The sequence below is a fragment of the Lepidochelys kempii genome, chromosome 8, assembly GCF_965140285.1.
Source record: "Lepidochelys kempii isolate rLepKem1 chromosome 8, rLepKem1.hap1, whole genome shotgun sequence".
Taxonomy (NCBI): domain Eukaryota; kingdom Metazoa; phylum Chordata; order Testudines; family Cheloniidae; genus Lepidochelys; species Lepidochelys kempii.
In genome coordinates, this window is record NC_136387.1 from 29,752,319 (window position 1) to 29,768,088 (window position 15,770).

Below are 15,770 nucleotides of genomic sequence, written 5' to 3' on the forward strand. Positions count from 1 at the left end.
AACTGTATGTCTTCAGCTCTGTTTTACCTCCATTCTGCCATATATTTCATGTTCTAGCAGTCTCGGATGATGACCCAGCACATGTTCATTTTAAGAACACTTTCACAGCAGATTTGACAAAATGCAAAGAAGATACCAATGTGAGATTTCTAAAAATAGCTACAGCACTCGACCCAAGGTTTAAGAATCAGAAGTACCTTCCAAAATCTAAGAGGCAAGAGGCGTGGAGCATGCTTTCAGAAGTCTTAAAAGAGCAACACTCAGATGTGGAAACTACAGAACCTGAACCACCAAAAAAGAAAATCAACCTTCTGCTGGTGGCATCTGACTCATATGATGAAAATGAACATGTATTGGTCCACTCTGCTTTGGATTGTTATCGAGCAGAGCCCATCATCAGCATGGACACATGTCCTCTGTAATGGTGGTTGAAGTTGAAGGGACGTATGAATCTTTAGCACATCTGGCACATAAATATCTTGCGACGCCAGCTACAACTGTGCCACGCAAATGTCTGTTCTCACGTTCAGGTGACATTGTAAACAAGAAGCAGGCAGAATTATCTCCTGCAAATTGTAACCAAGTTTGTTTGTCTGAGCGATTGGCTGAACAAGAAGTAGGACCGAGTGGACTTATAGGCTCTAAAGTTTTACATTGTTTTATTTTACAGTGCAGTTATTTTTTGTACATAATTGTACATTTGTAAGTTCAACTTTCATGATAAATAGATTGTACTACTGTACTTGTATGAGGTGAATTGAAAAATACTATTTCTTTTGTTTTGTACAGTGTAAATACTTGTAATCAAAAATAAATATGAAGTGAGCACCATACACTTTGTATTGTGTTGTAATTGAAAACAATATATTTGAAAATGTAGAAAACATTCAAAAAATATTTAAATAAATGGCATTCCATTATTGTTTAACAATGCAATTAATCAAGCGATTAACTGCAATTTTAAAAATCATGCGATTAATCATGATTTATTTTTTAATCGCTTGACAGCCCTATTGGATATCAGATCATGGGGCTGTTGCTTTTCCAAGTTAATCCCATAGCACAGAACAAGTGTGTGTCAAAGTTCGGACGAATGTGTCATGATGTTGCTGTCAGCACATTGCAATGAAGTGGCTCTTTGTCTGGCAACATCATGATATCATGCCTTGGGTAAAAACAGTTTCATGACATAGACTTCTATCAATTCAGAAATGATGTCAGGATTCATGAGAATCCCATATATTACCCTGAGAAAATATGGATGACTGCAGACATCAGAGAAGGACTGGCAAAGTCTGAGGGCATGTCTACACTACCCAGTAGATCGACACTACTGATATCGATGCAGCAAGTGTCAATTTAGCGGGTCTGGTGAAGACATCCTAAATCGATGGGAGAGCACTCTCCCATCAATTTGTGTACTCCACCTCCCCGAGAGGCGTAAGGGAAGTTGACGGGAGACGCTCTCCCATCAACACAGCATAGTGTAGCCACTGCAGCAAGTAGATCTAACTATTCACGTAACTGAAGTTGCGTAAGTTAGCTCGATTTACTGCGGTAGTGAAGACCAGCCCTGAATGACTTGTAGCTCTAAGACAAGTGACTTGTAGAAGACAAGTACTGAATGCAAGGATCCTAACTGGTCAGAGAATAGAATTATTTTACATTGAGGTACCTGTATCACTCGCAAGAATGAAGCCACCAAGCAGAGGGAAAGCTTGACCTGCACATTCATGCCTCACAACAAAACATGGCTGCTGGGTTTAATTTTTAGACCAAGTGTCAAATCACCACTGAAAGCAATGTTGGCTTCAGCATTCAGTATGACATAAATTCTTTGTCTCTTCTGACAAGAAAGTGTAGCAAGTATCTTCGGGGTCCATTCTAGAATAAGGAGTGCTTAACCCCCCCCCAACAATGGTCCTTCTTTTATGCTTTTGAAAATGTGTTGGTACACACCATTCACTAGCAGTTGCTGGTGACAGTGACCACTGCTTCTGCTGAAGGTAATTAAAAATGCTTCCAGCTTGAATGACTGGGAGCGAATGAAATTGTTCAGCTGAAATTGGAAACTAGGCACTAAGAAAGAGAACTAGGGTCTAGTTAGAAACCTGATATATGTAGACAGGAAATGAAATGAACTTTCCACTTTATTTTCTGGTGGCAGTGTATTCATAAGTACGTGCTTTTCCTGCCCTGAAAATAAACAAACTCCACTCCTGTTTGGAAACCTGGAGAGTAGCAAATGTCTTACCTACCTGCTAAAAAGGCAGTAGGATGATCCTGGGAGTTATAAAGGAGCAAGCCTAACTTCTGCACCAGATACATTTATTAAAATAACTCAACAAAGAATTCTAGAACACTCTTATGCTTTGGGCACTTTACATCAGTAGCTTCTTTGGGTGTAAACCATCTACTAGTGCAGGGGTGGGCAAACTTTTTGGCCCGAGGGCCACATTGGGGTTGCGAAACAGTATGGAGGGCCGGGTAGGGAAGGCTGTGCCTCCCCAAACAGCCCGCCCCTGACTGCCCCCCTCAGAACCCCCGACCCATCCACCCCCCCGCTCCTTGTCCCCTGACCGCCCCCTCCCGGGACTCCCCACCCCTAACGCCCCCTCCAGGACCCCACACCCTATCCAACCCCCCCTGCTCCCTGTCCCCTGACTGCCTCGACCCCTATCCACACCCCTGCCCCCTGAGAGGCCCCCTGGGACTCCCAACCCATCCATCCCCTCCCCCTTCCAGAACCCCTGTCCCTAACTGCCTGCCCAGGACCCCAACCCCTATCCAACCCCCTGCTCCCTGTCCCCCCCAAACCGTATCCAACCCCCCCTGTTCCCTGTCTCCTGACCGCCCCACCCCCCGAACCTCTGCCCCATCCTACCGCCCTCTGTCCCCTGACTGCCTCCCGGGACCTTCTGCCCTCCCCACCTGTCCCCTTACCAGGCCACTCAGAGCAGCGGGACAAACTTATTTGAAAGCCTGGGAGGTGGGCGGGCGCAAGCTGCACTGCACACGCGGTGCACTAAGGCTGCAGGGGAGGGCAGATGGTGGGATGGGGGTCGGGGACTAGCCTCCCCAGCCAGGACCTCAGGGGCCGGGCAGGACGGTCCCGGGGGCTGGATGTGGCCCGCGGGCCATAGTTTGCCCACCCCTGTACTAGTGGGTGGAGAGCTTAGAAAGTTATTTTACCGATAAGCAGTTTTATTCCATAATATTGCATGATGGGGGTCCTTGCACCTTCCTCTGAAGTATCTAGTATTGGCCATTGTTGACAACAGAACATTTTATTGTGGACCAATGATCTTTTAGGACATTTAGAAAACAACTGGCTTGGGTTTGCATACCTCTCTCACATATTCACTGGAAGTGGATTTCAGCATGAGACCATGGTTCCAACATGCAGAAACAGAACTACCCCGTGAAAGCTGGTCTAGTATCAGTTTGCTTTTACTTGTGCTCACTGGGTGTCAGAAAACTTTGCTCTGCTCTGTCATATTTTAAATGTCAACTTCTCATAAAGGAGGCAATGATATATTGTTGATAGACTGAATCAATTACCTGCTGGGGTGGAGGACAGTCTTATCATTTAACAATTATACCTGCTGTGGCCATGCAGTTCCTAACTGAAAACTTGCACTGAATTTATCCCAGCCCATCCCAGCCACTCAATACAAGGAACAGGTGACAAGTAACCTCCAACACACCCAAATGGAATCTTTACTAGCAATTTCTGTTCACATTTAAACCTCCACAATATCAGGCAGAATGCTACAGAAATAAAAGGAAATAGTGATATCCTGATTTACAATCATTTTCTTCTCATTGGATAAGGATTTAAGGACCTGATCCTGGAAAGTAGAAACCCTGGAACTGCCACTGTAGTCAACAGAGTTACAGGTACTCAGCATCCCTCAGGATGTAACCCTACCTACCCACCACTGATTCAGCCTATTACAATATTCACCTTCCATTTGCTTTATTTATTAAGTACCTATATACACATCACCTCTTAATTCTTCTTTTGACCAATACTGCTGAACTGATTCATGTACAGTAAAAGGCCCTGCAAAGCCCATTACATTTTGACTCTTGTCCGCTGCTTAGAAGCAGTTTTATTGTATGGAAGCTGTATAGGGTGTTGTAGTTTTCTCCTTTTTACAACACCATGACACAATATTGTGGAGCAATTTACAAACTAGAGTGTGCCTACTGCTAACTTACAACTTAGAATAGTGATACTGACCTTCTTTGTAATGTGTTTGGAGAGCTACTGATGTAAAGTGCTTTTTAAGAGATAGATATTGTTGTTATAAAGTCAATGGTACTGGTTTAACGGAGGTTGGAAATAAAACCTATAAAACATTAACATGGATCATCTGGATTTGGTTTCTAGATGTTAATATTGTTTCTAGGCTCTCCGTTATTGTGTGTTGAGTATAGCTAAGATGTAAAAAAACCCCAATATCATTTAAGCATATATTCTCATCCCAGATACTTGAGGGAATGACATATAAAACATCCATTAACGCCAACAGGATTTTGCCTATATAAATCCAAATGAATTCTGAAGAATGAAACTATACCCGCAAAGCATTCAGAAGCAGACTGTTCCTGAATAACACAAAATCAAGTATTTCATTCCTAAGCCTGAATTCATCTATCCTTTGCCTTGGCTCATGCAAGATGTATAAGTACATTTGAATTTTACAACATTTACTGTGCAGGTCAGAGATTAATGCCAGTTGCTTTCATTATATTTGATGCAAAATCTCTAAGGGGGACCTGAAAAAATGAAAGTGCGGTAGAGAGAACAAAATGAATTGCAAATACTCATAACTGTTAAGGACCTGCTGATGTCTCATGGAAATCTCTGAAAATGGTCTATTTGGAGACCGTTCAGCCGCATCAAATAGAGATCCCAGTGGGGATCAACACAGCAAAAGCTGCAGGGGATAAAGGTATTGGAATAAAAAGGACCAGTCATACAGACAGTCAGTTTCTGCAATCAGACTTCTGGTGAATATTGTATTTGACAAATTCTAATAATTATTCTAATGATGATTAATGCTTTTGCACTCCTATGGTACTTTCCTTACATGGAGCTCAATACATTAAAGAAGTAAGGCTCAACTCTCTTGGGGGCAGGGAAGTCATATTACCCTTTACTGATGAACAGCTGTAGGTACAGAGATATAAAGGGAACATCCTGTCTCCTTTTTCCTGCCTGCTGTGGGTGTGGCGGCTTCTACATACAGGGGAACTACTGCAGTTCCACTGCTTGAGGAAGGATTTGCTGTATAGTACAGAACCCAGCTCTGCAGGGGTTGACAGTTACCTATCACAAGCTTTGGAGTATGACTGAAAGTGGATAGGGATAGATGGTTGAGATCTGGTGGACCTCATGCTCTTCTGACCCATCAACCATTGCGCTCTGTAAACAGGTTCAGCAGCAGCACAGACTAACACTCGAGCACTTTGCGGGCCCTTCTCTGGGCATGAGAAAATCCATTTCTGTTCTGCAGCCTTGTGGAGGAAGAAATCCTCTGAGAGATCCCCTGCACCCAGCCCAGTTACTTGAGGCATGTACCATGAACAGGATTTACACCTGTGTCCTTCGCAAGGTCACATAGAAAGCATGTGGCAGAACCAAGTGGAAAAAAAATAGCCTCAACTATCCTGACTTCAGGTCTTGTGCTTTAACTATAAGAACAGCCATTCTTCCTATACACATACTAATCAGATCACTAATTTTTTTTGTAGACTATTTTATTGCATTTTATATAATGTCTGTATTTTATGCAGTAGATAGTAGCTGAACATTCTTCTAAATTTTTTAAAGAACTCTGACATTATTTGGGATTGACACTGAAAGAGAAACAGCCAATCTGGTAAGCAGAATTAATAATAATAATTTACATTTCTACATTTTTATTGCTGCCAGGAAATTTTCATGAAAATACATTCTATGTTTCTTAGGAGATCATTGACTTCTGCTTCTCATTTTTCACCTGACGTGACAGTCTGTTTGCAACATGTCAGTTACCGTGGAGAGCATTACATTATCAGATCATTGGCCAAAGTCTGATCTCACTCAGAGCCATTAAATAAGGAAAAATTCCATTGAAGTCACTGAAGTTTACATCAGTGTAAATAAAGAGGCAGAGTATAAGGTCATGCTCTGGATCAAGAACATAACAGAAATAGAAGATAGCTGAACTTAAGAAGCTCTTTACTCTAGAAGACAAATGCATGAAGTAAATCTAATGGCTTGAAGTTGGATATCAAAAGTGGCAACTTCGTTCCAATTTGGAGTTTTAACCATTGGAACAGCTCAGTAGGAGGAAGTAGTAAGTTCATCATCACTTGGAGTTTTTCAGCTGACTGGTTATCCTTCTAAAAGATATGTTCTATCTTAACCACTCATTATTGGGTTCAATAGTGTTCAGTAATATAGTAGGGAAGAGTAATTCTCCCCACTGCAGAAATTACTGGGTGAAAAGTCTATGGAGTATGTTATACAGACTATCTTATTGGTGCAATCTGGTTTAAAAACTAGAATGCTCACAAAACAGAATTTTGTTTTCCTACGTATATCCTCAGCAATAATTAAAGTGATAAGAGGAAGCAATGAATTGCAATGCCTCTGTACAGAGTGGATCTTTTGTAAAATGTTTGTCATGAGGTTCAGGTTGTCTTTAATTTGCAATTCAAAAGTGATCCTCACCCATAATAGGACAGTAGGGTGTTCTCTTAAAGGCCAATATTAATGTAGAGTTTTTCATACATTAACTTACATCTCCTTACAACTTGGTGATAAATGGCAATATACTTTGTATAATCTCATACAATGGATATTTGCTGACTTCTACCTGACTTTATGGCTAATACTCAAGAAAACATTAATTCAAACTTTGACTTTTCCATCCAAGTCATAATGCAGGAGTGGAGAAATTTAAAGTAGGTCCAGAATGAACAGCCAATTAGTCTTTTCCTAGCTAACTTTGCATTACAATTCTACTTAAACAAATCCACTGAAGGGAGCAAGTAAGATCCTGTAATGGGTTCCCCCTAACCCAATCAGAGATCACAAAAACAAAGCAACACACCCAACAGGCAGTATAAGCTACTTTCACCTGGCCTGCTAGCAAGCCACAAACATTTCACTGCACCATGCTTGATTAATCCCCCAGGGTAACAGCTCTAAGGAAGCCTGTCATCTCAAAACTCCAAAGCAGGTGAGGTGAAGTTCAAACTTATAGATACAGATTTTCCATTTCCTAATAATACCATTTGAGGAATACAACATGTTACTGGAACCATACTAACAAGAGGGGAAATAAATCCAACAGAACCCAACATACATTCCTCATCCATCTTTCTAGCACTCCTTACACCATCATTAGCTTGTGGGGATGGTTTAATAATCTAAAGCCCAAGTTTGAAATACACTGAAACAGCAGGTTCAAAGCCAGGGAGGGCCAACTGAGCCCATTATAATCAAATAAACTGAGATCATTCCAGGCAGTTTGCCATGCATGGGTCTTTAGGATGAGATTTTTAAAAGAACAATGCATGGACATTATGGATCATGTGGCTTTTGAGACAAGTCAAAGGAAAGTTTTTGAAAAACACTAAGTTAGAAAGCCAAAACAACATCTTATCTACCCCGGAGATTAACTATATTAGTCACTCATTATCTTTGTTTCATTGTTATTCAACAGTTGTAAGTCCACTGGGCCACATTCACTCAACTATGCAGACTATGGATCAGAATCACCAATGATGGAAAGACTGCTAGTGGGCCTGTGACCCATCCACAGCCAGGACAGCCCCAAAGGTCACAGAATAGCACAGGGGCTGGCACAACAGAAAGAAGGTGATCTGCATCTTCTCTGCAGCCTCAACTGATGAACAGCCAACTGAAGAGCTCCTGCTTGAATGTAAAGCCTCCCTCTCTCCCAGCAGATACTTCTGAAGGACAGTGGTGAAAACACTGCTTATCCTTGCTTGGGGGTATATTCCCCTTGGGGTGCAACAGCTCTTGGTGGTGCCGGTTGGCTAAATCTGGCCCAAAAGATTTGAGTGAGTTCCTCAAAGCGGGCCTAGGAGTGTTCAATCGCTTTACATAACCCATTTGATCACATTAGACAGGGGAGTAGCAAGTAGCCTCTGTATATGGCACCGATGAGCCCGATACTACAATACTATGGGCAATTCTGGGGCCCACATTCTTAAAAGATGATTGAAAAGTTGGAGCTGGAGAAAATGCCTCACATTGAGAGATTTAAAGAGCTCAATTTGTTTAGATTGTAAAAATGGAGATTAAGAGGTGACTTGATTACAGCGTACAAATACATCCACAGGAAGAAAGTACCAGTATTAACAGGCTCTTTAACATGTAGAGAAAGGCATAATGTAAACCTATGGCTGGAAGTGGAAGCCAGACAAATTCCCACTGGAAACAAGGCATACATTTTTAACAGTGAGGGTGATTAACCATTGGAACAAACTACAAGAGAAGTGGTTGATTCTCCATATCGTGCTATCTTCTGAATGCCTTTCTGGAAGATATGTTTTAGCCTAACACAAGTTATGCATTAGTCAAACCCAAGTTACTGAGGCTCAATACAGGGATAACTGGATGAAATTTTATTGCCTGTGATGTATAGAAGGTCAAACTAGATGATCTAATGGTCCCCTCTGACCTTAAACTCCTTGAATCTATGGAGACAAGCAGGTTTCTCTCCCTTCCCCCATCCTTAAGGAAAACGTTTTAAAATTCATTTAGAAGTCTCTTTTTGACATTCTATAGCTGCAGTTTTTCTCAATCAGCCTCATCTTTTCCCATCAAGCTTCATGCTAATCCCATTCTGCTGTACTCCTTAAACTAATAAAAGATTAGGGTGACATTTCAGAAAGGGCATCGCATTAAGCAGCAACTTTCCCATCTCAACAGATCACACGGTGCAAAACGTAGTGAGCAGGCCATTAATCTTATGGTAACGAGATGTCTTTCTGAATGGAGACCTCCTCCTTGATCAATACGAAGGGCACTGGAATAATGAGGACACTGATGCTTGCCATCTCTGGCAACTTTGCCAGAAGGTAGTGGATCCATAAAGCACTCTGATGTCAGAAACAGCTCCTGTCACTGCACCATTCTGCCATTGACAATTGAGAGGAGGCTCCCACTAGGATCTGTCACCTGGTGTGCCGTCTGCAGATAATGAGCCTTTCCCTATGTTCTAATTAGTGGCATAAAACTGTTTAACAACTTTGGCTTCGCTCTAACACGGAATCAATTAGGATTAGCAGCTGAATAAAGAGTAAATTTTCACGCCTCTCACTAAGCCTGTATTACTGGTGAAAATCACTAACAAAACCCTTTGTTCCTTCCTAGGGTGGACAGAATAGCACAGACCTAATCACTGGCCTTTCTGTTCCAGTACAGGACCTGCTGATATCATCACATTGCCTAATTAGTCTTTACACCCCAAGAATAGAAAGCAGCTTACTGATTTATTTTCGTTTGTTACATATATCTCAGCTCTCAAAATGAAGAGACAGCAACTACAGACAGAGGCAATTATACATCTGCCTTGTTTCTGGGGGACTAAAATCTCACATGAAGAATTGAGAAAATCTTTAGGGAAAAAGTTTAAGCATCATCTTCTTTACCTGCATATAAACTGCATTTTTATACTTGCTGTGATAGGGCACTACCCCTTTAAGAGCAAGACAAGCTGGGTAATCTCACCAGCATATAAAATAAAGGCCTGATCCCTGCAATGACATCCATGCAGGCAGACCTTGGCACCTATCACTGAATTCAACAGGCTCTGTATAGGTAGAGGGGTATGACCATATGGAACAAATTTGGCAGATCATGGACTAGGTTAGCAGAGGGAAGTCAGTCTGGGGCAGGCTCTGGTGGAGGAAAGACCTGTGGGCACTGCTGTCAGGTTCCTAATAAAAGAAACCCCTTTGGATATGGCTTATACCCTTTTTGTCTTTGGTTCTCTCTCTTGTGGTTAATGAATTGAGATTTTCTCTTATTATCACTTGGAGTGTTCAAAATTGCAGGCTTCTGGAATCCAGATGACTCTGTGTCACACTTGCCCTTCTGTTTAATTCCATTAGCTATGGTTCTTTAGCCTTTTTATTTTGTTGTTGATGCAGGTATCAGTGCTTCTAAAAACATGTGCCCTGTAATAAAGTCAATCCCTTCCTGTCCCATTTTATCTAACTGCAATTCTGTACCACTGGCATTACATTCTATTGCTTTCTCTCTCAGGATTCAGAGTTTACTGTAGATATCAACAGGAGAAAATGGATTACAACGGACAGTTGCAAAGACAGCATTTACCAAAAGCTACCACACTGTAATATCTGTGAAATCACAGTATTTCCTTACTCTCAGAATAGGAAATAACTGCAATAACTCATATACATCTGGGAAGTACCTGATTAATCTCTGCTAAGAAGTCAGTGTTTATGCAACCATCCTAATTTTGCAGTCTGTGAAGACAAAAGATTCCCAGTTAACGAAACAGGTGTATTGGATATTGGTGCAGGGGGAGGGAAGGCAATTCCAACTTGGGACAGATAAGTAAATAAAAAAAGAGCTTGTCACATTCTTTGACAAAGATTTTTCATAGAAAGTCCCACCTCTCCATCATTTGGAGAACAGTGCATCCTGTAATAGCTTAGGTGGAGGAACTTACCTGTACACTGTGGTGGGTGGAGAGGTCCGTGTGTCGTAGATAAGCCTCACATGTCCTTGGTACAACTCCAAAGCCAAAGGGTCATTGTCCCCTTTGTACAATAAGATGCCATTGTCTTTATCTGTTGCTACCTGTGAAACATCAACAGTTTGGTGAGGATGCTTTAGAGTTAATAAAAATGGAAACACTAAACTTGTATCATATGGAAGGATCCTACATTTAGATTAACAACTCTACTGACATTTTAAAAATCAGATACAGCAAGAGCAGTAGCAATGCAAATTCCCCCAAACTGCCTCAATCATTGACCATGAGCTGAGGGTGTAATTCCACACCCATTCTATCCTTGGTGCCTCTTAAGATGCCAACGAAGGTTTAGACTGTAATGGTGAGTTTTGCAAGGTGGACTCTAGGTATTGGACAGGAGCTGCTAAACTCATTTTATATAGGTTGTTCAGCTGCCATCATAAGCGTTGGTCAGCAGAGTCAGGTCAATTCTGCAGATAATGTTCTGCTGAGATCCATTCCCATTTTTAAAGTATTTACTTAGGCCCTTTGCAATGTATTCCCTGAACATTTGTGCAATGGAGTTTACTAGTTCAAATGCTCATGGGCTGTGAATTTTAAATCTTGAACATTCAAATGTTAACGGAAATTGAACCCAGTTGTGAAAACCTCACATCTCACTAGGAAATGTGATTAACCCTGATGTAGTATCTTTGTGTGAATGAGCATGTGACTGAGATGTCATTTAGCTGCTGGGTCTTGACACAAAAAAAGGACCTACCATAGCCACTCGTCCAAGGTGCTTTTTTTAGTTCAAATGGTAGAGACCTGTATTTTAGGAGGTGAAGGCAAGATTCTAATTCCAATCTTTCTCTCTTGAATCTCTGAGTGTGAATTGTGACTGTTTTTTGGCAGCACATGATTCATTTCACAGTTCAAGCAACAGCTTGAATTAGGGATTTAGAAAGTCCAGGTAGAGAGTAAATTAAGTTTATCAAAATTGCAAACAAATAAAGTTGAGAAAATTTCAATCCGATCATGGATATTCTGTGAACACAAAGAGAAACTAAAGTGTGCCTAATGGCTTATACATTATGAATTTTTCACTCAACTCTAGTTATCACCAAGCCAGACTGAGTTCAAACTGGTGACCCAGAGGGTCAGAATATAAGAACCTTCCAGTCCCTCCTAGATTTCCATCTTTGGTGTCCTAAGATACCCAAAAGCCTAAACCCACAGGTGATGAATCCACCTTCCCATGAGGTGCCCCTAAAAGTGAGAGTAGAAAAAATAGGACAGAAAATACTTTGAACAAAATCTGCCTCAGAGTTATTTTTGCAACAAATATTGCAAAGGTTTTTTCTTTTTAATGGCAGTTAAGTGGCAAAACTAAACAGTTAAATATTTTAATCTATTTTCATTTAAACAAACACCCTTCCTTGCCCCTTAGGAGAGCATGATTTTCATTCTTTTATGAGTATGTTTTAATAGGAAGCTCTCTTTAATCCCTTTTTAATGGCCACGGAGGTATCCCAATTTTATTTTGTTGGCAATTAATTAGCAGAAGCAGAAATAATATTTAAACTGGAAAATAAGATTTGAGAACACGATATGTGGGTGTTCTATGTAGTAAGCAGGCCTGGCCTCTGAGTTATTGCTGGGAGACATTTACTCCTTGTACATTTTACTTAAGAGGAAAATGTCACGGGTTTCAAGCTCTGAACTTAGCCAATGGTACAGTTGAGCCCTTGAGAATATCAGACTTTCTAGAGTCTTTGAGAGACTTTCCTAAGATCTGAAATGAGAGAATCTGGAAAAAATAAAGAGGAGAAAATAATCTGTCTTCATGAAGTGAATTGCTCTCTCATATAAACTAAGTATACAGACTTGTTGGCCTCTGCATTATCTACATCATAATAAAGATTCATTATTTTTAAAAAAGCAGCTTACAAAGAAATGCTAAGCAAGTCATGCAATGTTAAAAATTATTTATATTTTCAACTGGTTGAATCTTCAGGAGTGAGGCCTTTGATATAGAGGCAAAATTCTGATCTTATGATCCCAGATGGTTCCTTTAGTTTGAAATAATTCACCTATGATAGAAGACATTAATCTAAACAGGTGGTGGTAATGTTGGGCCCAATACAAAACTTGTTAAAGTTAGTGGAAAGAGTCCCATTGACTTCAGTTGCTTTGGGATCAGGCCCTTTTGTGGTTTTTGGCAACACCCTCATGAATATTATTTGTAGATTTTTTTTGTGGCAGACGTAGAAATTTACAATATTTTTTCAGTCTACAGAACAAACTTGGTAGAAACCATCTAAATAAGTCTTTGAAAAAATCAATTCTTAATCCTGAAATCTAGTCCTGTCTTCAAAGTCTTTCCCACTGGTGTTTTGACTATGTTGAATTTATGTTCTCACAAGTAGTTCTGGAACATTATTTGCAACACCAGAAGCCATTTCCTTTCTAAACTGAGAAAATAAAGCAAAATGAAGGAAGACTAATGCGATAATCTCCCTCTTTCACATATCCTCATTCATCACTTGAAATGCCATGCATCTTTCATAGGGCGAGGCTGGGATAGTAGCAGTTCAGGTGCATAAGCAGTGGTATATGGAAGAGATATATTAGGTCACAGATTAATTTTATGTTTCTCTTTTCTCTTCATTACAAACTGTTAAAAGGGGCAGATTTTTCCCTCTGTTACCCTCGGCCAATGGAAAAATAATTATGATTCAAATGACACTGGACATACAAAAACAATTTTAAAATATGTCTAACGACTTCCAAAAGACACGGATCTAATATTGGATTTAGTGGCTCCAATCCAAAGCATCTGTGATCCAGAAAATACAAATACTGCAGGAGAGGCATGGTAACCATAATGTTTATTTTCCATCATCTTCTAAAACACATAACACAAAGCAAATTGAAGTGATCTAAGTAGACATTTAACCAAAATCTACCCACTTTTGTCTAAGTGAACATGCACAGTAATGCCAGAGGAGTCTAATTTCTGGAAAAAAAACATTTCAAGAAGAATCTTTTTACAATGCTGTGCCCTACTATTCACTGATGAAGGATGAAAGGCTAACATGTACATCAGCAGCGGGACAGGGAAATTTGCAGATACCGTCTCTGTTTAAACTGCCAATACCACCTTGTTATGCAAGTCTCAGACAGAAACAGGGCGGAGAGGTTGGTGTGTGGGGGGGTGGGGGGTGTCAAACCAGGGACGGGACTATCTCAGTTGCTGCATAATGTGACAGCACAGTTGCAGAGCAGCCACGGTCACCTGCCCAACATGGCCCCAGCTGTCTGTCATTCTGTGGGTCAATAAATGCACTTCCTCTGGGATTAAAAGCACTGAAAGGTTATCTCTTGGAAGGACACTGGGCTGACAGATGAGCTGTTACCTCTTCTGTGCGACATACCTGGAGGGAGATGTTTGCCTGAGGACGGATTTTGGCCGACGGCAGCTCAACATAGGAATCCTTCCCAACAAAGTTGACGGTGATGAGTTTCTCGCACTTTTGGCCAGCGAAGCCAGCCAGGCAGCGGCAGACTGGTTCATGGTGAACTACAATGCACTGAGCCCCATTCTGGCATTCATAGTGGTCACAAGGGCTGGTCTGTAGCAGAACCATTGGAGGGGGATTTTCACAGAAGAGTCCACTTTAAAGGAAAAAAAGTACCTGTAATTATCACAACCCTTCAGCACTCTGGCAGCATTTCCAGGATCTGAGATTCAAACACCGAATTATTTTGTGACTCCCCAAGTCTAATAAACCCCATGGCATTGTGACTCCCAGCTGCTTATGGATATTTGGAGGAGGCCACTTCAAATTACATACATGCAAATATGGTATCATTAGGAAAGGGACTGAGCCAAAACTCCAGATCTGATTCTCACCTTCCCCTACACACACCTCCGCCCTTTGAAACATTTCAGATTCACACTTTGCAGCTTAAGCCTATCTCTATTTGTACAACAGCAGCCCTGAGGCCAAAGCCCTGCTTTTAAATGTTTTAAAAGGTCTACCTGTTTGCCTTACACTAGGGCTATGTCTATACTGCAATCTGAGGTAGACATGGATAGACAGATCCATGCTAATATAGCTAAAAATAGTGGCAGAGGCTGTAGTGAGGGCTTCAGCATGCACTGGTGGTACAAGCAAGCTGAGGACCCTCGGTACGTACTCATGTTGCTAGCCCAATGTTTACACTGCTGTGTCTACAGTGCTATTTGTAGCTGCACTAGTGTGGGTGAAGCTAGCATGGGTATGCCTACCCATGCTGCAAGCACACCCCAGACTGCAGTGTAGACATACTCTCTATGTATGAAGTGTAAAAAAAAAGAAGTGTGCTATCTCTAGCGATGTGACCAGTTTCTGAAACTTATAAAGGTTAAGGCACGGACACCATGTTATTTGTTGGGCAGTTTCCTAACGATGCTGCTTCTAGCAGCCACAGGAACATCAGATCCCTCTTAGGTGAGCTTCTGGTTATGTTAAAGGACTGAAAAAGTTTGAGGACAGTAAGGTCTGCAATAGTTAGAGGTGGGTGAAAACAGGAATGTCATATCTGAGCACTCATGAAAGCTTAGGTGGGGAGAGGGATATTCTGATCCAGATCCATACTTTGTGTCTGACTTTTATCTGTCTAATAGGCCAAATCTGTGAGCCAAAACCATGCACACAAACACCTGAACTTTGGATCTGATCTGGCCTTTGAGGTGTGAGCCCACATGTACAACCATAGCTATGGTTCAATTTCCTGTGTTGTTTCCCCGACTTCATTATGTCTGGAATTTGTTCCAAACTATTTGCTGTCTCCAACAAGCTGGGATGATGAAACCAGTGGTGAGCTAGAGCCGGTTCGCTAGAACAGGTTGTTAAATTTAGAAGCCCTTTTAGAACTGGTTGTCCCGTGAGGGAGAACCGGTTCTAAAAGGGCTTCTAAATTTAACAACCAGCCAAAAGTGGTGCCTTCGGCACCGACTCCATGGGTGCTCCGGGGCTGGAGCACCCACAG

The 15,770-nt window shown here is 41.3% G+C and overlaps 1 protein-coding gene across 2 annotated transcripts in view; it reads right to left on the bottom strand.

Annotated features, from left to right (window-relative positions):
* The window catches only part of SLIT3 (slit guidance ligand 3), an 801,478-nt gene that overhangs the window by 15,237 nt on the left and 770,471 nt on the right, over positions 1-15,770 (bottom strand). For both annotated transcript variants that reach the window (XM_073355953.2, XM_073355954.1), the window contains 2 exons: positions 14,171-14,411; positions 10,728-10,858 (listed from right to left, as the gene is read on the bottom strand). In XM_073355953.2, coding sequence (XP_073212054.1) covers positions 10,728-10,858; positions 14,171-14,411 — 372 coding nt within the window. The remainder of the gene's footprint in view (positions 1-10,727; positions 10,859-14,170; positions 14,412-15,770) is intronic.